Source organism: Electrona antarctica, assembly GCF_951216825.1.
Source record: "Electrona antarctica genome assembly, chromosome: 1".
NCBI lineage: Eukaryota > Metazoa > Chordata > Actinopteri > Myctophiformes > Myctophidae > Electrona > Electrona antarctica.
The window spans coordinates 42,880,575-42,901,942 of NC_136806.1; the positions used below are offsets into that span (position 1 = coordinate 42,880,575).

Here is a 21,368-nt window from a genome sequence, read left to right on the forward strand (position 1 = left end):
AAGTCTGAATGCAGGCTATAGTCCTCCTTTCTGCTATCCCTCATACTCAAACTGTTCCAATTAAATTAAGTTTTATAGTGTAATGGCTCGTATTCTCACTTCGCATGGGACACGGGTGACGGGCCATGCATTAATTTATCAAGTTAAACTTCCCCCATAACTTTTGTGATATACCCTATATCGTTTAAAGCTATACAGATATGTGACAATATACGTCTTGTTGGATGCATATGACTCGAGTTTCTTTCTAATAATTAGGCCACTAATGTTTGAAAATGTGCAGGTGGGTGCCGGACATGGTCCACCTTTTACTTCACAGATATTAGGCCTGCTGTGTTTATTTGGTCTATGGGCTGAATCTATAGCAATTGAGGTTGTTCGTTGTCTTAGAGTGACACCTGGTGGTGGAGTGTGGAACACCCAGTCGTACGAAAGGTTACGCCGCAAAGATGTAATTTGATATGATTTTTGAAACTCGTCTAGACTACAGTATCGGTCTGTCTATTGGGTCAATTTATGTCTCCTGTTCTCTTTGTTTCATCGAGGCCTTTAGCATCAGGACTCTATAGGTTAACCTTGAATATTGTACGATTTTACCAATAAAATAAAATAAATGTTTATAGCCTAATATATAGGCTATCGTTCCAGGTGTTTAAACAGGCCAGGAAATATAAAAAGCAGGTATAAGCAAACCGCCTGATCTCCTCAGTAGGTAGCTACCGTGTATTAGCGTGTAATGCTGTGTGATTATGTTTCAGCATAGCCCGGGACTTATTTAATTATTAGACAATACGTTGGGGGGAACACTGACATCAAACCATATTAGAAATTTAAACGAATTACCAATAACTCTCAATCTATCCCATTCAGTCGACACTGATAGACAATAAAGACAGGGGGCCAACTGAGGCCATTTCGTCTTGTGTGTGCGTGCGTGCGTGCGTGCGTGCGAGAGAGAGGGGGTGTACGTGGCTGTGTGAACGAATTGATTAATAATAAAATAACATAAATATGAAGAAAAAAACATAATTATATGCTGAAATGCGATGATGAGGCGGCGGCCCTACCAGGCTGACACACACAACACACACACACACACACACACACACACACACACACACACACACACACACACACACACACACACACACACACACACACACACACACACACACACACACACACACACGCGCGCGCGCGCACACACCACTTGAACGGTGCCGTCTCCAACTGTTTAGCGGTAATATATGCAGCGCTGGTTGGAGTGACTCCCGGGAAAAACCTAAATGTATAATGAAAGCCAATTCGTGCGGACGAATATACTAATGGAAGAATTGCGATGTCGTCTTAATCCAATGTAAAAAGCCCTGTCGTCTCCCTCATATTGACTGAATTGCTAATTAATGGCCCTCTATGGCGCGGGGGGGCCTGTGGCAGCGCAGTAATCCGTAGCAGTGTGAGAGAGAGAAGCGTTGTTAGGTACAATGAAGAGCAGAGCGCTAATCCACTTCAACCTCCCCAGCTTTATAAATCCACCAAAAAGAACAACAACCACTCACTGCTCTGCACGTATTGGGTTATACCTATAGCCTACTATTATACAAAAAAGGGCTACTAGTAATATTAAAGGCATGTATTTTATTTGTATTTCTCTGCACTGCTGGAAATTGTCATATATCACCTTTTTACATTGTTTTGATTAATTTGGTTAATAATTATTATTAACATGTTATATTATTAGCCTTTATTATTAATACTAATGAGGGACCTAATTACACAAGCCTGCATATGTTTTCGTTTTTATTATGGTAATTTACCAATTACATTAAATAAATATTCATTGGACTTTATGTGGTGACAACAGCTCAATCTAGAAGTCTAAAGTCTAAGTCCCCAATACGCTCCCCAGTCCAGAAATATAAAAATGTTGGCTGAATAGTGAATTGGCCACTTGGAAACACAGAATGTGCTTTGTATGAATATGATTATCAATCAGTACAATAATTTTTACTCTGCAAATTATCATTATTATTATATGCTATTAATATGTATTATTATTATTATTATTATTACTATTATTATTATTATTATTATTATTATTATTATTATTATTGCGTTGCTGTTGTTGTGATTGTTGTAATTATATTTAAAAGTGTAGGCTATAAGAAAATATCAAACTGCTTTATTATATATAGATATATTATTTTAGATAAAGCACATCAATTGCCCCATGCAATCTGCCTGTTGAAACCAAATATAGGCTAGTTTGGGTCACCTGTTCTCTCATAACGGCAGCCTTCCACAGTATAAAAGGAGCATTTGTTTGATTTAGACGTGTTTACTTTGCCTTAACGCGTCGTGATCTTGAGGGAATTAACCAGGAGAATGCGCCAGCATATCAAGCTCGAACTCATTAAAAAAAAAGTCCTCCTTCAAAAAATTCTTAGGCAAATGAGAGTCTTATCAGATTAAAAGACGCTACAGGAGAGAAGGGGAGACAGGAGGGGTCCAGAGCGCAGAGGAGAGGAGAGAGAGGGGAGATCCGGTTAAGCATGGGAGATAAAGTCACCCGTCGACAACAGGCTGAAACTGGATGGTTAACGGGGTTTAGCGCGGATATCGGAACCGGGTTTTTCCACATGGGTCGTGCATGGGGATCTGATCGTTTGACATCCAGAATGCATGTGTGACCCCCGGGGTTGTGTTTCAATCTTTCTGCGTAAAGGCTTTCACTTCGTGTCTCCAAATGAATTTATGACCGTGGAAACACAGGCTATGTGAGCTGCGCATCCCTGCGTGGCATGGGTCCATGATAAGATAAGATGAGATAAGATTATAACAAGCAGCAAAAATAGTTTAGAGTTAAGCATCTCCCTTTGAAGTTTGTATTTTTTTATCCAAGTGGGTTTAATGTTCTGTTTTTATGGAGTCAATATTTCACAGGGGTCTTTTGTGACCCACATTCACTGTGTTATGTTTGACATTCAATGTGCGTTTTGTCCACGGTCCATAGCGTTCACCCCACACACACCCTCTCAGCGGCTCTTTTTATCCATATTGAATCTCTGAGTAAACGGCATTGCTTTGCCTGCCTGCCGAGGAGCTCAGCCTGGGCATCAATAGACACCGTTTAACCGGGCCACTGAGCTGAACCCAGCTCATAACATGGAACCAAACTGTGTTATTATTTTCATTTTTATATTTGGTCTTGGGCCGCTCGCTTGCACGGCAGGCGTCGCGGGCACACACACACACACACACGAGCACGCGCGCGCGCGCACACACACACACACACACACACACACATACACACACACGCACACACACCGTGCGCGTCCCAGCAGCTCCCTTTACATGCTTTTATTTGGAAGGAAAAATAAGCGCCAGCCCAGCATAAAACACATTGGCGGACATATCTGGTTTCTGCAAGCTCCGGTTGGATGAGCAAAAGCCGTCATATTCCACACACAGCCTGTCAGTCAGCGGCATGGGAGGGTGCAGTGTGATGACGTCGAGGTGTAGAGAAGGAGGCACAGTTGGACAGCCAGTGGCGCAGGGAACGATCTGAGATGAACACAGGAGCGGTGGACTGACTGTGCGCGTATACGAGTGTACGTGTTTGTGTGTGTGTGTGTGCGCGCGTGTATGTGTGCGCGTGTGTGTGTTCTTCCCTTGGATCTAAAATCACCTCGTATACCTGTCCTTGTCACTCCGCTGTCAGCTACCTGAGGCATCCGTTTACTGCTGTGGCACAGCTTTTAACACAACGTTATATTATAACCGCTGTTTGTATCTCCGACGCCGGGCATGGCACTGTCTGGGCTATTTTAAGACATTCACACGGTTGTTGCGCACAGAAAGGAGCTTTCAACTTAATTTCCAAGTGGAGCCGCTTTGCTGCTGTATATACATCGAGAGAGCTCAGTCTGCAGGCTACTCCGCAACGGACGACTTTTAGTCTTTTTTTTGTATTATTTATTTTGTATTTATTTATTTTTCCTGCCGCGCTGCACATAAGGGGAACTTAATCTGCATTTTGACAGCGAGCTGAGCTGCTATCTTTCCAATGAACTCTATGAGGGATCCATTGAATATCGATCACCACCACCACCACCTCCCCGGGAATAAAGTCGCCTCAGCGCACCACACAGCTCTGGCGATGGCGTCTAGTTTACAGCCGCTGCAGCGGTCGGTGGATTCCAAGCACCGGTTAGAGGTGCACACAGTCTCGGACACTTCCAGTCCGGAGTCCGTAGGTAAGAAATCAACTCCGATCGCGGATATAATTTTCGGACGTGGCGGTCGCGAAGGAGGTCCTCATATTCCGTGTTGACAAGAGACAAAAAATGGCTCCCATGAGTTTGAGGGCTGCAGGAAGTTATACTGTAGCCTACATGAAAATAATCCGATAGCTGTCATTTCACTAACATATGCGTGGTAGGCATATGTAAACGCAATTTGACTAATATGCTAAAAATAAATAAAAAAATACTAGTAGCCACTACTAATATATTAATAATAATAATAATAATAATAATAATAATAATAATAATAATAATAATAATAATAATAGGGTAATAATAATACATTACACGTGTTTAAAATACTTACTCTCAAATATAGGATGACTCATTTATATTCTGTCACAAGTCCAATCAGCCAGGGTTGTGTTATTAGAGCAACTCTTCCAGCCTATGCATTCTCCCGTTCTTTGTATTAATTCGTTTCACTCATATAGCTTTAAACACGGCCCGTCTGATTAAAAAAAAGGTAAATAAACGGTCTCCTCTCTTTTACAGAGAAAGAAAAGGGCCAAAATAAAAACGACGACTCTTCGGACGACCCTAAAAAGAAACGCCAGCGGCGGCAGAGAACTCACTTCACCAGCCAGCAGCTGCAGGAGCTGGAGGCCACGTTCCAGAGGAACCGCTACCCGGACATGTCCACCAGAGAGGAGATAGCAGTGTGGACCAACCTCACGGAGGCTCGCGTCAGGGTAAGGAAACAAAACACAATGCATGGATATCATATCATCAAAGTATCAATAATTGGACACAGTTTCTGATAATGTGTGGCACTGCCAGTATACTCAGTAAAGTCCTTCATATACTGACAGTGATACAGGTGGAACAGAATAGAATAAGGGACAATTTGTGCACTCTGAGTCTCAGGGTTCAATTAACACATGTATTTTACAGTGCATAGCAAGCAGGAGAACGATTACACTGCACGTATTCCCAAACGTTTTACGCACAATTTCCGCATAACAAAAAAAATCACCGTGGAAAAGATTCCATCACCGAAATGTCATCAGAAGAAGGACAATATTAATTATCGTGTAGCCTATATGTGTTTATCCCCTACTCCTCTATAATTAGTTCTTACCTCATCCGTGTCTAATCCTCTGAACAGTGTGAAACAATGTAGCAAAATCCGGTTTAGAGTTATTACAGTTATTTGTATTATTTCTTGGCACACGTTTAAGACATAAAAACAGTTAATCTCATAGAGTTTGGGGCCCATGAGGCGCTGTACATGGCCTACATTGCGTGTTGGTTGTTTTTTTTAGAGAGAAAGTGTATAAGTTCCAGGCTATAACGCTGTTAACGGGTTGGCTTATTGACATTTGTCCGTGACAGATACCATACATGTTCCTCTGTTCGTGTGAAAGAGGTGCAAAGCTTGTATTTTGCCATTGTCGCCCCGGCGTTGTGTGATTAAGGTCACACAAGAGTTTGTCTCGGTCCAGAGCGGAATACACGCGCGCGCGCACCCCCCCCCCCCCCCCCCAACCACACACACAGAATACACACGTCACGCATGTGTATTCGGTGTGTATTCTGCTGAGATACAGCAGCAAGAATCAAAGCCCATTTCTCTGCATGATAAATCATGAATTAATTATCCATATTTGAACTCAACTGTTTACACGGCAAGGTTTTAATTATCGCGGAGCGGGTCTTCTCGATCGTTTCTCCACCGCGCACACTTTTTTTTTTTTACAGTGACAGATTAGACTAGGATTGTTCTAAGATATTTCATTTCGTAATGTGGGGCATGAAATAAATATATTTTTCAACCAATTTAAATTATGTCCGAATAATTTAGGTATTTTTGTTGTTGACTATAAAAAATAAAACGCATTTCCATGCAACCAGTTCCCTCACGCATTGCAATTTGCTACAGGGCCAGATTACTAAATTTAGATAAAGTTATGACATTTTCTCCCAAATAAATCAAAACTATCCCTAACGTTATTTTTCTTTTTCTCCGTTCTGCAGGTGTGGTTCAAAAACCGGCGAGCGAAATGGAGGAAACGGGAGAGGAACCAACAAGCCGAGCTCTGCAAGAACGGCTTCGGTCCGCAGTTCAACGGGCTCATGCAGCCGTACGAAGACATGTATCCGAGCTACACGTACAACAACTGGGCAGCGAAGGGCCTCACGTCGGCGTCTCTGACCACGAAAAGCTTCCCTTTCTTCAACTCCATGAACGTCAATCCGCTTTCCTCTCAGACCATGTTCTCCCCTCCCAACTCCATATCCTCCATGAGTATGACCTCCAGCATGGTCCCGTCCGTTCCCGGCTCCAGCCTCAACGGCCTCAATAACTTGAACAACCTCAGCAACCCCTCTCTGAACTCGGGGGTCCCCACCCCGGCCTGTCCATACGCCCCCCCGACGCCCCCTTATGTATACAGGGACACTTGTAACTCCAGTCTGGCCAGTCTGAGACTCAAAGCCAAGCAGCACTCCAGTTTTGGATATCCCGGTGTGCAGAACCCGGCTTCTAATCTCAGTGCGTGTCAATACGCCGTGGATAGACCGGTGTAACGATATATATAAATAGTATTCACCTGAAAATGAACCACAGCCAACTCCACCGCCAGAGGAACAAAAGACTACTTTTCTTTTCTTTTTCTTTTTCCAAAGGGCACTAGAAGACTGAACCACTGAAACAACCCAGGACGAATTAAAAAACACTAGAATGGAGGCTTTAATCCTCCGCCCTCCCATGAGTAGGTCTGTGTTGTTGTGCGCCACTGTGAATGGCGTTCCTCACAGGCCTATTTTCATTTTGAAGCTTGTCAAATTACTCTTTTTTGGGGGGGTCGGGGGAAGGGTTGGATGTTGATTATTGACTGAAAGGTTGTACATAGAATCGTTCATCTCCTGTTTTGCCTCGCTAAAGCCCTCCAGACTTCTCAAGGTTCAATTTAAACAACGCATGTGGATAAAAACAAAAACAAAAAAAGAAGGAAAAAAATCTGAAAAAAGGAATCATGTTTTGCTTGCAAAAAAGGGAAGGCGTGTACATACTAAAACGCACCGGTTGTGTGTTTCTAACATATTATAAATTTATTCTTAAATGTCTGTGTGAATATCGATTTAGAATAGAAACAATTCTGGATTTAAAGAAAAGAAAAAAGACGCATCCAAACTGTTCCTGCGAAAAATTATTTGGTTTTTTCCCCCCTCTCTCTCCATGTGTATAGTATTTGGTACGGAATTTTGTTTCTTTCATTTTCTTTTCTTTTTCCAACATAAAAAAATAAACTATTGTGTTTTATTTAATGGAAGTAAATATATTGTTCAAAACATGTTTTGCTTGCTGGAGGACTTATTATTGGAGTCAATTAATCGTTGTTGTGTTGGCACCGAAGCCCGATGAAAATACGGTGCAAAATAGAGCATTCGTGGAGTTGAGCAAAGCAATGGGCCACCAGTCCGGATAATCTATAGCCAAAACAATGGGCCACTCCAATCCACATACTCCAATACATTTACCACTGAAGAGGGGAAGAGATGTCCCGACAGATTAGCTGCTGAATACATGTCTGGCTTCTTAGCCAAAGGCTTGGTGCACTGGCGCTTGAAATAACACGGGAATCAACAAACAAGCGGAGCTGGACCACACAGGACCAGAGAGTCCATTAGACTCACTGCATGTGAATGTGGAGCAAGCAGGAAACGCATGCTAACATGGTGTGCATCTTATTGAACGAGTGATAATATAATATTGTTGAATGCGTGCACAGAGTAAGATATATTGGCTCAACAACACTAAATCTGATTCCACTGTTTTAGTGTTGTTGGTATAGGCTACTCTATTTAGCGCATACAGAAATGAATAGCCTTATTAGCCCGTGTGATCCCGGACAGGCCAATGCAGATTCTCTGTGATGGTTTGATTTGCATTATTGTCGTCCATCAGGCATGACCAATCCATCATTGAGCCTACACTTATGCCCTACAGCTCGGACGTTACAATAGTACAACGGTGGCGCTTGCCGAACACGAACAGCACAGCTCTTTTCTGTAAACGACACCGTTGGCACAATTCGTATAATACCTAAATTGAGCTTCATCCAGTGGTTAAAGTGCGCCGTGGTTTCTTTAGAACGTGGCTGAGGCAAATGAAAACAAAGATACGGTGCAGTGGAAATATGATTCACAAGTCAGAGCAAACAAAGCGGAGGTATGTGAGGCACGGAGACAGAGGAGGAGGGTACGAGTCGGCTTCAGATGAGAAGACAAAAATACTATACTTGTTTGGTCTCCTTCAAATAATGTATGTTCTTATTGCCATAAAGTTAGAGCCTCCACTCGACAGTTCCTTTATGAATGTGGAATTATAACATGACGTGAGTATTTTTTAAGTATTTATTTATTTCTGTGTTGTTTTTGGTAATTAAACATAACTGGAGCATGCCACTGACTTAAGGCAACGGCGCGTAAAAGTCACATGTCTTTGTGCGGGACATGCCTACCTCTATTGTGAAACATTAATATTTAAACCATAACGTGAGTCGTGAGTGCTTTTGTTTTTCCAACTCAAAAAGTCTGCATTGGGTCATAGGGCAGGCCTATGAAAATAAGCTAGACGATGTTTTGTTTAATTATGTTAGTCTAAAAGTAAATAAATACACCAGAATTATGTAGACTATAGGCTATTGAATAGACTGAACTATGGAGACATTTAGGCCTATATATAATTGTGATACGGTCAAACTATATTTAGAATTTGCGTTGGAACTGGGAAGAAGCTGTTCTTAAGGACTTCTGGATTTAAAAAAATGCTATTGGCAATGGTTATATGCGGATCGACAATACAAAAAAAGTTAAAGGAGCCTTTTTTTTTTACAGGAACAGTGTGGTCTTTTGGTAGTATAGGCCTACAGCCGAGCTAATTATGGGCTGATTTAGGATCTGATTTGACGCAGCGGGGCGCAGGTCGTTCCTCATAACATAGGCTAATAAATCAAAACCAATATAACCATGCACACAATAAAACTCTAGCCTACTTGCACACTAAAACTAACACAATCTTGCCACAAATGTGCTTTATTTTTTATTTTTAAAACACACACACCACAAACAAAATCGGCTTATTTTACTGCTTTGTTCTGTGCAGACTGTGTTCTCCAGCATGAAATTCCTGATTTCGGAGTGGAGACTTGTCATGAAAGACCTCATGCAGGCTGGACGGTGATCCCTTTTCAAGAAGTAGGCCTATGATGCTATATCAGCCTATCACCTAATGATGGAGTCGGTAACGTGAAGTTATAATCAGGTTTGACAGGGGATAAGCCCCCGTCTGAGTCCTCAATACACATCCACAATCAACACGGGGAGAGGAGAGGAGAGGAGAGGAGCCTGTAGAGAGAGGAGCGAGATTCATTTGGGAAACCTTCTGCCGAGGACAGAGCTGACTGGCTGCAAGGTAAGCGCTATGAAAAAGTAATTATTTTGTACCTTTAAAAAAAATCATATAGGTAGGCCTTAATTTGGTGATTAAATACAACGTTGTTGCTTTCCAGATTAATTTGGCATGCATTGGGGAAATTGGGAAAATAAATGGAAGTTTCAGAGTCAGAAATGGATTCTACATGCAGGCTCCCTGTCAGTAGGCCTACTGTTTAATATACTATAGGCTATTGTCAACTATCTCATGCACGGTGCACGCCTCCGGGAACATGTGTAAACATCCAAACACATATAAGTTATTATACCTCCAATCTTAATATTTAACACGCTGTCAGTGTTCAAGTCGTGGCTGGGTCAGAGGCGTGAGTTTGGAGAAACATGTGTGCATTGTGTCTATATCCGTGCAGTTTAATTATGCACTAATTAGAGATTTGAACCCCTGCATAAAATTGGAAAACTTTTTGTTTCTCTCTCTCTCTCCGCGCGCGCGCGCACGCACACGCACACACAGTACAGAGACCCGCGTGTAAACTTGCTATACTATATAGCCTATAGGGCCGGCTATAGGCTACATATACAAATATCATTTTAAACGAGAAAACCATAGGCCTATGCTATGCCACACTAATTGTTATTTCCTGCCAATAAAAGCAGACACCGTGACGGCTTGGATATTGTTTTGTGTTTTACTTCAATAAGCGTTTAGGGGTTTGGTTTGGTTGGTGTAGGCTAATATTAATGCATTTGCGCGCTGTTTATAGATTTTAAGAAAGGAAAGAGGTCCTTTTCTTTTCTCTTCTTTTTTTAAGCATAGGCCCTATAGGTTATTCATTCAAATAAGACGATTTTGCAGGTTTGTTTTTTTCTTGTCAGCCATAGCCTAAATGGCTAAATGGATTGATTTGGTCCGTCTTTCTTTCTTTCTTTCTTTCTTTCTTTCTTTCTATTTAAGTCCAACAGTAATATTAAAATAAGATTGTGATACTCTTTGGTTTGTGGTCGCACCTCTGGGGCCTTATAGCCTATTATAATTGTAACACAAATGTTGACTGTGTGTGTGTGTGTGTGTGCGTGTGTGCGTGTGCGCGGGCTTTGAACCAATCAGAGACCAGCAGGCTACAGCTAAAGGTCACATGATGTGACCCCACACATTCTCACCCTCACCTATAGGCCAGTGGAGAACCTCTATCTCTGCTCCATATAACAACACTGGTTCTCAAACTTTGTCAAGGACCCCCAAATTAATGCTATGCGTTGTCATGGCAACAATTTGTGTTCAAATGTTTCACAAATATTGCAAATTATTCTCATTTTTGAAAATATAGCATATCTACAAGTTCACAACACGTTAATTTATGTAATTGGGGTGGTTGTATTTGGTCGACCTGATCTTCTATAGCCTGGCATGGCCAGACTGATCATTGCGTGTGTGTGTGTGTGTGTGTGTGTATATATATATATATATATATATATGGAACTCTGGAACTCTCCCTTTCAATAGTGGGCTATGATTGGTCATCCACAACTCTGGGGTGAGCAAACTGTAATTCAAATTGAGGAGTGCCAGACCAATCTCCCCAGGGTCCAGGGATTATTTTTCCTGTGTCAGATTTGTCTGGTTTCCAGGCTATAGCTCTTCTATTGAGACAAGATCCTGTATCTAGACATGACCTTTGACACAATCCTGTTTCTGGTTTGACACAAATTTTGACCTGAAGGTCAAAATTCTATTTCTCCCCAGAACAAGCAGGCAGGCTCAGCTCAGTGGTAAATGTTCAGCTCTTGTGCAAGAAAGGCTGTATACATTTTCATACGATGTACATATCTGTAATGCGTGCTCATTTGCTTGTGTGTGTGTGTGTGTGTGTGTCTGTGTATTGTGTGTGTATCAGACCATCTGGGCGGCTGGCCAGAGCATGTGAAAGCAGATAACCATGATGCACACACTTCATGCTGTCTCTGAAGTCCTATTAGTGCCAGAGACACACGCACACACACACACACACACACACACACACACACACACACACACACACACACACACACACACACACACACACACACACACACACACACACACACACACACACACACACACACACACACACACACACTCTGAATCCGTGGATCTCATGGATCTTGAAATTACCAGACCAGAGCTCTTTGCTTTATTCCTATGAAAGAAAGACAGCTACATGGTCGTGGTATTTTGCCAGGTTTGGAGGGTGGAGATCATGACATATAGCCAGACGGTCATAGGATCAATGTGTACAGCTGAAACTCTCAGAGCAGTGGTCATTCCCAACCTTTTCTGCATCAGAGCCCACTTGAAAGCGTTCACCGTTCAAGGTTTTAAAGAAAGAGAAAAAAATACCATTATAGCATTTTTTGCCAGCTGCTTGAAAAGCGGCTGGACCACATTTACACGTACCTCTAGAAGCGACCGTAGTGGACACTTTTTCATGACTGGCTGCCTCTAGGCTGCCTCTAAGCCAATTGGAGACTTACCCATAAAACCCATAGTCTGAACGGCATAACACTCATACCCATATGCAGCCGTATTGTCTGCATACTCTGAACGCCGCAACGTGAAGCTGTGATGTCCATAAACGAGAGCTTGCTGCAGCTGACAACCCCCTAGTTGCCCCCGGCCCACAGGTTGGGAAGTGCTGTCTTAAGTGCCATTCACACTGAGTACTATAACTATATCGTCCACCATTGTATTGTTTTATAGTTTGTGTGAACTCTGCCATCCACTTGACTTAGAAGTTAGAACGATTTTAAAACTATATCTTTGTAGTTATAGTGCAGCATAGTGCTCAGTGTGAATGGCCCTTTAGAGAGATCTGACCTCTGTGAAACTTATTTCACTTTGCGACTGCTCTCTTGTGATATTGAAATGTATTATGAGGCACACATCCTCCAAATGTCCTTCCGTATAAACCCGAGTCAATACAATGCAATCATGAAAGTTAGTTTATCTCTGAGAAACATTGACCTGTGGTCTCAGTCGTTACTGTAAATGAACAGATATTGCTGTGTGGTACACAAGAAATGGACTCTCAGGATTGTAGGTACTGTACACAGTGTGTGTAAATACAGTGTGTGCCTACACTGCCAAAACCTAAGAGTCCATTTTTGCACCCTCAGATTTAAATGAACGCTCGGGATGTTGGAGTGTAGCTCTGAGTCTATATAAGGAATAAGGAATAAGGAATAAGGGCACCAGCTAAATTGCCTAAAAAGTGAAATGCTGGGCATGTGTGTCTGTCAGGTGTCTCATTGTCCCTGGGGCCAAAATACAACTCTGCAAACGGAACAGTACAACTTGTGTTCATCTAACTCTGGGTGTGTCAAATTGGACCCAAATGAACCTGATTATTGTATTCAGTAATTGACTGACTGTTTGCTATCTTATGTCAATATGGAATAGATGATAAAAGTACAATCAAGAGTGAGATTTTGACGTCTCCGGCCTCTGTCTCTCTCGTGTCTCATCATGTGAACTTGACAAGTAACATTTTAGCCTTATCTGCAGCATCGTGTTCAGACACCTTTGGTTTACACAGCCGGGCCCAGATGGCGTCTGTCAGCTCTGTTTTCTTTGGGTGCTGTCATCCACCGTAACGCCTTAATTGGCGTTTACCTCCATCGCCCGCCGGCAGCCAGCCACCCAGACCCACTGTGTCTGTCTGACAAGCGTTTTTCCCAGGCTCCAATGCTGCAGAGAAAATTACACCTGAGCCCCCTCGGTTTGTTTGTTTTACATTCTTTTTTTCATTTCTTTTTTTCCCCCCCAGTTCATTGCAGGAAGAAATGTTCAATCAGACAAAAAGGTTACAACAGAATGAATCAAATGCTGCCAGCAGTTCATTTGAGTCCCAGAATCTAGAACCCAAACTGCTCAGAGTGGACATGGTCTAAACCGAATACGCTCTAACCAAAACCTGACCTAGCAACGCTTCAGTATTGGGAATATGTGATATAAGATTAAAAAAAAAATCTGGTTTGATAAGGTGGCCCTGATTCCCTTGTCAAGGGTCCACACAGTCTAATAACACTTATGTGACAGATAGCATATGGCAGGTGCTTTTATCCAAAGCATCTTCCAGTATCAGAATGGGTGGCCCCAATGGAAATTGAGCTCTGAGCCCTGACAGGGTTCATGTAAAATTGATCCTCACTCCTCACAGTCTTCAGGATCCAGGGAGGATTTCGCTTTTCCCCATGTTCTTCCCATTGAACTGCACTTGGAATTGGAACCTCATGGCATAGTTAACGCCACCCTCTCTATTTAGTGGATATTACGGCAAATTGTTACCTCTCTAAAAGGAAAATTACATTAGGTATACGAATATATCATTATTATAGGCCAAAGAGAACAGAAACTTCCTTTGTCAATAAATGCCACAGACGAAAAACAGTCTAAGTCCACACTATTGATCCATAATGTATAAATGATAGATAAGGGGTCAGGACAACGAGGGGTCAGAATGAAATTTGGACTTAGACTGTTTTTCGTCTGTGGTACTCATGAAGGTTTTAGAACCAGCTAAACCCTATACAGTACCAGGGGTCTATACTTCGTTTCTCACTACACCAAATCTCAGCCCAAAATAGCCGCTCTACAAGTTGTTGGAGAGTGAGCTTGTGAATGTTTGCCAGCTTCAACAACTAAATGTTCTTCTATAATGACATGCATGCCCAGAATAGACACTATAGGGTGAAAGTTATAGTTAAATGTTTATCTATGAGGAACACTTGAATGTCAATTTGATGTGTGTCTATCAGAGCACATTTATATTATTTATATTAACATTTGATGCAGGACTTTAATGGGCAAAACCACATCTAAGATACCTCCATCTTGTGCGTGGCTGCTGACTGGAAACAAGTTGTTGATTTGACACAGGTGTATTGACTGCTGATTGGACACATGTATTCACTACTGCTCACAGGTCTATTCACTGCCTTATTTACCTTATGCACACCTCTCCCATCTTGCCAGCAAGGTGCTAACTAGGTGCACCTTCCCATTGACAGCCCATTCATCCAAACAGAAAAGTCCTATCTAATTGTATTAAACAATGTCAAACTCACCAACATTGCAGCTGTATGGAAAGCTTGAATATCCTCTTTCAATCTGTAGAAGTTTTGTTTCATAAGAATCCACAGTGTAGACATGTTATGAGCTACTTCATGTCAAGAAATTCCATGCAGGTTATTTTTCTGTCAGAGTTTGGGACTAGTGCTCGTTGGATATCACCCAACAGCCCTGCGTACCACCTGTTTTGAATTTGCACATACTGCAGGAGGCAGCAGGAGGTTGCTTTACTAAAAACGAGTGCTTCCAAACTCAGGACCCACAGCCCAGGGTGCCGGCCCGGTTCCAGCGAGCCGCCCCGCGTCCAAAACGGTCGAGAAATGACAGAGTTACTGTGTGGGGGAATTAGCAGACAACTCACTCTCTCTCGCTTGCGTGCATGCATGCACGCTCCACATTGTAATTAGCAGTGCAACACTATTTCTCTCTCCGTTTCTAGCACAACAGCGCCACTTTTGCCCCTATAGGGACCCTAAACATAGGGGCATACAGACATAGGGACATAGGGAGGGACAGACATTGCTGTTCCTTGGAGTGGCTGCACCACTCAAAAATCACCTACAAGGAATTTCTTGACAGGAAGTAGCTCATAACAAGTCTACAGTGGATTTAACACTTTGCAGAAGAAAGTTGAATAGATAATTCAAGCTTTTCACACAGCTGCAATGTTGGTGAGTTTGACATTGTTTAATACAATCAGATAGGACCTTTCTGTTTACATGAATGGGCTGTGTTGTGGCATGTGTTTTTGGCTGGATTTGTAAGTTGTGAATGTCTCTGAATGCTATACCAGGGATAGGCATTAGGTGGCCCGCGGCCAAAACTGGCCCCCCAGAAATAATATCTGGCCCGTCAGATAATTTGGAGAATGATTATATATATATTTTTTTATATATAGTATCAGGCATCATGTCCAAATATAGAAATGATCCCCACAAGAAGGTTTATTATACTTATTATACTCGAGTTTGGGAACCTTAGAGTATATATGAATAGAGACGGCACCCGGAGGAAACCCTGAGGCGAAATGGACATAGTGGCCGGATTTGTCATTGCAGCTCTGGTCCGTTGACTATCATTGCGCACGTTCATGTTATTGGGCCTATGACACGTGAACGAATGTTTCATACGTGAACGCGCGCAATGATAGTCAACGGCAGCGCGTTCATGTTATTGGGGCAAATCCATCCCAGAATGCAGTCTGTTCCTACCCGGAAGGAGGAGTGAAATCGCCTCATGCGCTTTTGAGCAACTTAATGCTAGTGGATGGGAGGAGAACTCTGGTGCCGTCTCTATTCATATATACTCTAAGTTGGGAACCCATCGGCAAAAAAAAGAAAAAACAGCACCCTCTGCTGTTTGTTTCCTTTGAATTTGGGGGCAGGCCCCAGTAGAATGTGTATAACAGGATGTTGGCCCGTATGGCCCGGCCTCGCGAAGACTTGCAATGCACACTGTCCCGGGCAGCGCACCCCCCGCGCCTCCGCCGCACAGTTCTTCTGCGTGTGTGTATAGTGTCAACACACGCAGAGATGACAGATCAGAATCACACACACACACACACACACACACACACACACACACACACACACACACACACACACACACACACACACACACACACACGCACGCGATAGTTTTGGTATGGAATGAACATAATATAATAATTAGGCATGCATCGCTTTGCCTAAAACACTAAATTGTATAATGACCGCAATTGGAAAAAGCCTACGCCGGCTCCCATGCATTTGTTGAAGAGACATCTAAACATTTTAAATGTATTGCTTAAATTATCGCTTTGGCTAAAACGCTGAATCCCGCAGATAAAGTAGGCTATGTATATATAACTACAGGCATTTATATAGCCTACATTTAACAAACAAGCTTGATTGACATTTGTAAATAGGTCAATACAAAAACTGCTACGAGGATAAAACCAGAAACGCACTAAGGCTTCATTACATCAGGTATAAAGTAAAACGAAAACGTGACAACCGTATGGAAAAAGGGGCAGAAGAAGAACTGGGAGGCGGAGGCGCGGGGGGTGCGCTGCCCCTGACAGTGTGCATTGCAAGTCTTCGCCACTGCCTCAGCCCTCCACTTCCTGTGGTGTGCCTGTGTTTTCATTCCCACTATCAACAGTGTATAGTATACACATTCTGAATGGCCTTGCTGACAGATTCAGTAGCGCAGCACAGAATCTGTTCTTGAGAGATTATGTTGACAGTGACAGTGCAGGGAGATCAGCTGGCATGGGGGTGAAAACAGTCTTAATGTTTTTAATGTCAATTTAGACTCTAAATTGACGTTAAAGTCCAGAAGTGTTTGCCAGTCCCATATAAAGTTATGGAGAGATATTGGCCCGAGGACAAACTTAGTTGCCTATAGGACTATACTGACTGACTAATGGGGTTAGTCACGGCGTGGATGATAAAGTTACAGCATTACAATGGTAGCCAGGTTATAGCCAGGGTGAAGTCTGAGTCCATGGACTCTGACTTGTGAACACACAGGTTGGTTGGTTGTCTGCCTCAAGTATAATACGTTATAAAATATTTATACTGTCAGATAATACTAATGTTGGACATCGTGTTATTTCATATTCATTGAATTGACTTTGGGAAGTCCGGTTGAACGACTGGCTTATTGTGTTCATGTTCTTGGAAAATGTTGTGTATATATATTACACTAAAGTAAAACACAAATACTATTTTTGATATACTATGTTCCATTAATGGTCCAGCCATCAGGTTCTGAGATAGTCTTGTTTGACAAGGCTCTATATATCTGTGTCTATATGGATATAGCATGGCACACTGCGGTGGAAGAACATTTAAGCTCAGAAAAACAATAAATGTTACAAAAATGTTGGCTCTCAAAATACAGAGACATTTGTGCATCATAGACATTTTAACTTTAATTGTAATTAATGTACCATCTGTTTAGTTTTTTGCTCTGTTAAAATTTGGCTCGATATGGTTTTGGTCTTATGCATGCATATAAAAGTAATAAATTCACAGAGCTGTTTTAATCGTTCATGTCTACAGACTGAGGTAGTTTTAATTATATTGCCATTGACAGAACTGTGTAAAATCAAAGCTTTAAAACTTTGAAACATCTTGCTTCATTCTTTCTTTTGCAACTCGAAACAAAGCCAGATTTTCAATTTACAAGAAACAAATTTGTCTGAATTATGATGATTAAATATCGTAATGCTTTGCTTCAGGCTGGCAGCCATTTTGTTAATACATACATAGATAGATAGATAGATAGATAGATAGATAGATACATACATACATACATACATACATACATACATACATAGGTGTTCATTTTCAGATTTAAAATGTTTTACTATTTTACCTGTCACTCTAATCTGTTTACAATGACCTACATGCAATGTCTGCTCGTGAAATGTCTTCATCTAAGTCTTATAATTTATCTACATACAGTGTAAAACGGGTTCATTCACACACGCCCTGTTTTGTTTTGAAGAGCCTCCTTTGTTCTCTGAGTCTATGGAGACACAAAGAGTCTCCTCAAATGATTGGCTTAGGAATACGACAAACACAATAATTCAAGTCTCCATGGGGTAATAAGTAATCAAATCAAAAAAGGGGTGAACATACCCCTTTAAGTCATAATTTGACTTGAAGTCTGCTGATTTGATTTTAGTGGCTGATTCACAAATGCAGCTCATTTCAAAAGATGAATGTATTTACCATTTAGAACTCTCTCTCGCGCACACGCACGCACGCACGCACGCACGCGTCGCACGCACGCACGTACGCACGCACGCACACACTTCAATCTTGCTACATCCAAAAAATAACATTGAACTTTTAACCATGTCATCAAAACATTTCTATTATTTGTTTGTCAAAACCGTATATGATTATATTACTGGAGAATATGAGCAGCATGGCTCTCCTCCCCCTCCAGAATATTCAGCCCAACAGGGACAGAAGGAAGGTGCACTGTAAAATCCATTTTCAACGTGGATGATGGAGGAAACCCACAAAGGGAGGGGTTTTCTCCACATGATCTCCTGTGTCTGCAGAGAGGAGGGGGAACTCAAATCTGCATGTACAAGATCTTCTAGATCAGTGGTTCCAAAACTTTTCAGGTTTTCACCCATGCGAGATTAAGCGTTTGCCTGGGACCCAAACTAGTGAAAATAGCAGATCTACAAGCGCACAATCCTTTGTTTTAATTCGTGGAATTTCTTTTGTTTGTTTTAAAATTATAAAATAATTTTAAAAAATCACACGTGTGAACTGAGCGGTGCAACTATACTTATATATATATATTTATTTATAGTTACTGTACTGTGCTCTGTATAGTGCATGGGGTCCTCAACTAGAAATGCTGAAGGTCCACTAATCATTTTTGAAAAAGGTCCGGTCCCATGCCACGCAGCACGGGCCACGCAGCGGCCAGCGGAGAGCGGGGCTCTATATTTTTTAGTACAGTCACACCAAGACAAGCTTATACAAATCGGATCCCCTCCCAACCAACCAATACTGGGGTGCAGAGTATGGAAATAAAATGTTTCACAAATATTCCCCTCCAAAAATTCACAGCAAATGAGAGGTATTGTGTTGAGGCACAAAGAACAGTTTTATTTTGTCAAAAAAAAATTTGCCCAGGGTCCACAGAGAGGTGGTCCACGGTCCACCTATTGAGGACCCCTGTGTATTGTAGTGTACTGTGCTCTACTGTACTTTGATTATTTTTGGAAAAAATCGAGAAATGACAGAGTTACCGTGTGGGGGTCCCCGGAACATCCAGACCCCCAGGAACGTGCCCAGGGCTCGTACTGTAGTAGTGTACTCTGTGCCACTTTACTCTGTGCAGTACTCTACTGGCCACTTTAGGTGTTGCAGCTGTCCTTGCTTGGGCAGACAGGGACACACATAGCTGCGTAATGGAGCGGAAGCACCGCTCAAAAAAATAAAAAAATCTATATATATCTTTTAATGTAGGGAAAGAGTGCGACTTTTACTCCAGTCGTGACCCATAAAAGTGGTCCCTGACCCACATGGTCAGGGACCCCCAAGGCTTTCTATCATAACTGCTAATTAACTGCATTCAATGATGTCCTTGTCGTTCTAGTAATCTATTCGGGACATGCTAGGACCAGGACCCCTTCCTTCATGAGGACCCCATCAACGTGCCCTTGAGCAGGGCAACTCCACACAATATGCCTCTATTTACTGATGGTTTATGTATGCATGCCTGACCAGCCCAGGCGCAGAGGGCCATGCAGGTCGGATGTTTCATCATATTTTATATTGTCTGTTATATTGTTGTTGTTATATTTTAATTAATGTTAATTTTCCTTATAGTACTTATCCTGCACTTGTTCTCTACCCTTACCTGTGTCTTTGTTTCATCTGTAGCCTACTACAGTGCCCGTATCCTGTCTGTCTGTCTGTCTGTCTGTCTGTCTGTCTGTCTGTCTGTCTGTCTGTCTGTCTGTCTGTCTGTCTGTCTGTCTGTCTGTCTGTCTGTCTGTCTCAAGCAGTGTATTGATGTAAAAGACGATCTGTGCTCAGTTGAGTTACAGTAAATAAAGATGATTTGAGATCTTAAAAGTGCTGAAATGTGGTGTCCAATTATACGTGCCATTGATTGTCTGTAGCTTTTCAGTACAGACAAAACACCACATCACACATCCGATTCACACATGATTTTCACTAAAGGTATAGGTAAGTGATTTTCTTTGGTTAAAATAAGTTTTAAATGGCTCTATATTCTGATTCTGAGTACTCATTGTGAAAATGTACTTTTCAGATCGGGATACCTATCTAATCAGGATAGAGAAATCAGACAGGATACAGGTTAACAAGTGAATTTGGGAATGTTGGCACATAGAAATGCGCAGGCAAATTGGAACTGGAACACTATAAAAAATTAAGCTGATAAATTGGCTGAAATGTTACAACCACCCTGTTTTCTGTTTATTGAAGAGCTGACTGTTACTGAACAAACATTCTTGATTACTATCAGAAAATAGTGCTTTCATCATTAACAAAAAATGTGTTAACCAACAAGATATCACTTACTCCATCCATCCATCCATCCATCCATCCATCCATCCGCTTATCCGTAGTCAGGTTGCGGGGGCAACAGCTCCACCAGAGTGTTCCAGACGTCCCTCTCCAGAGCAACATTAGTGACTTCCTCCTGGGGGATCCCGAGACGTTCCAAGGCCAGTGAGTCGATGTGTTTCCTCCAACTGCGCCTTGGTATGCCCCGGGGTCTCCTCCCAGTGGGACGTGCCTCGAGGACCTCCCTAGGGAGATCCTAACCAGATGCCCGAACCACCTAAGCTTGCTCCTTTCCAGGCGGGGAAGCAGCGACTCTACTCTGAGTCTCTCTCATGTGACTGAACTTCTCACCAGACTCACCCCAAGGACTATTAAAAGAGGACAGGAAGACTGTACGGTGGACTCCATGTTGCTCCCTGGAAGGAAAGAAACATGCACAATGGGCTATATGCAGCCAACACTTCCGCGTTCAGCTTCCTTGGTCTCAATTGCGCATGTTTCTTT

The 21,368-nt window shown here is 42.2% G+C and overlaps 1 protein-coding gene and 1 long non-coding RNA gene across 3 annotated transcripts in view; both read left to right on the top strand.

Annotated features, from left to right (window-relative positions):
* The window catches only part of pitx2 (paired-like homeodomain 2), a 10,758-nt gene extending 3,156 nt beyond the window's left edge, over positions 1-7,602 (top strand). The window contains exons 1-3 of one of the 2 annotated variants that reach the window (XM_079512987.1): positions 3,401-4,256; positions 4,800-4,996; positions 6,282-7,602. In XM_079512987.1, coding sequence (XP_079369113.1) covers positions 4,067-4,256; positions 4,800-4,996; positions 6,282-6,833 — 939 coding nt within the window. In that variant the 5' untranslated portion in view covers positions 3,401-4,066 and the 3' untranslated portion in view covers positions 6,834-7,602. Of the gene's footprint in view, positions 1-3,400; positions 4,257-4,799; positions 4,997-6,281 lie in introns of those variants that run through there. The other variant, XM_079512988.1, reaches the window with a different exon arrangement.
* Positions 7,603-8,093: 491 nt separating this feature from the next.
* On the top strand, positions 8,094-20,302 carry LOC306931580. The gene is made up of 3 exons (XR_013791025.1): positions 8,094-8,644; positions 9,415-9,723; positions 19,927-20,302. It is a non-coding gene; the product is annotated as an uncharacterized lncRNA (long non-coding RNA).
* The last annotated feature ends 1,066 nt before the right edge of the window (positions 20,303-21,368 follow it).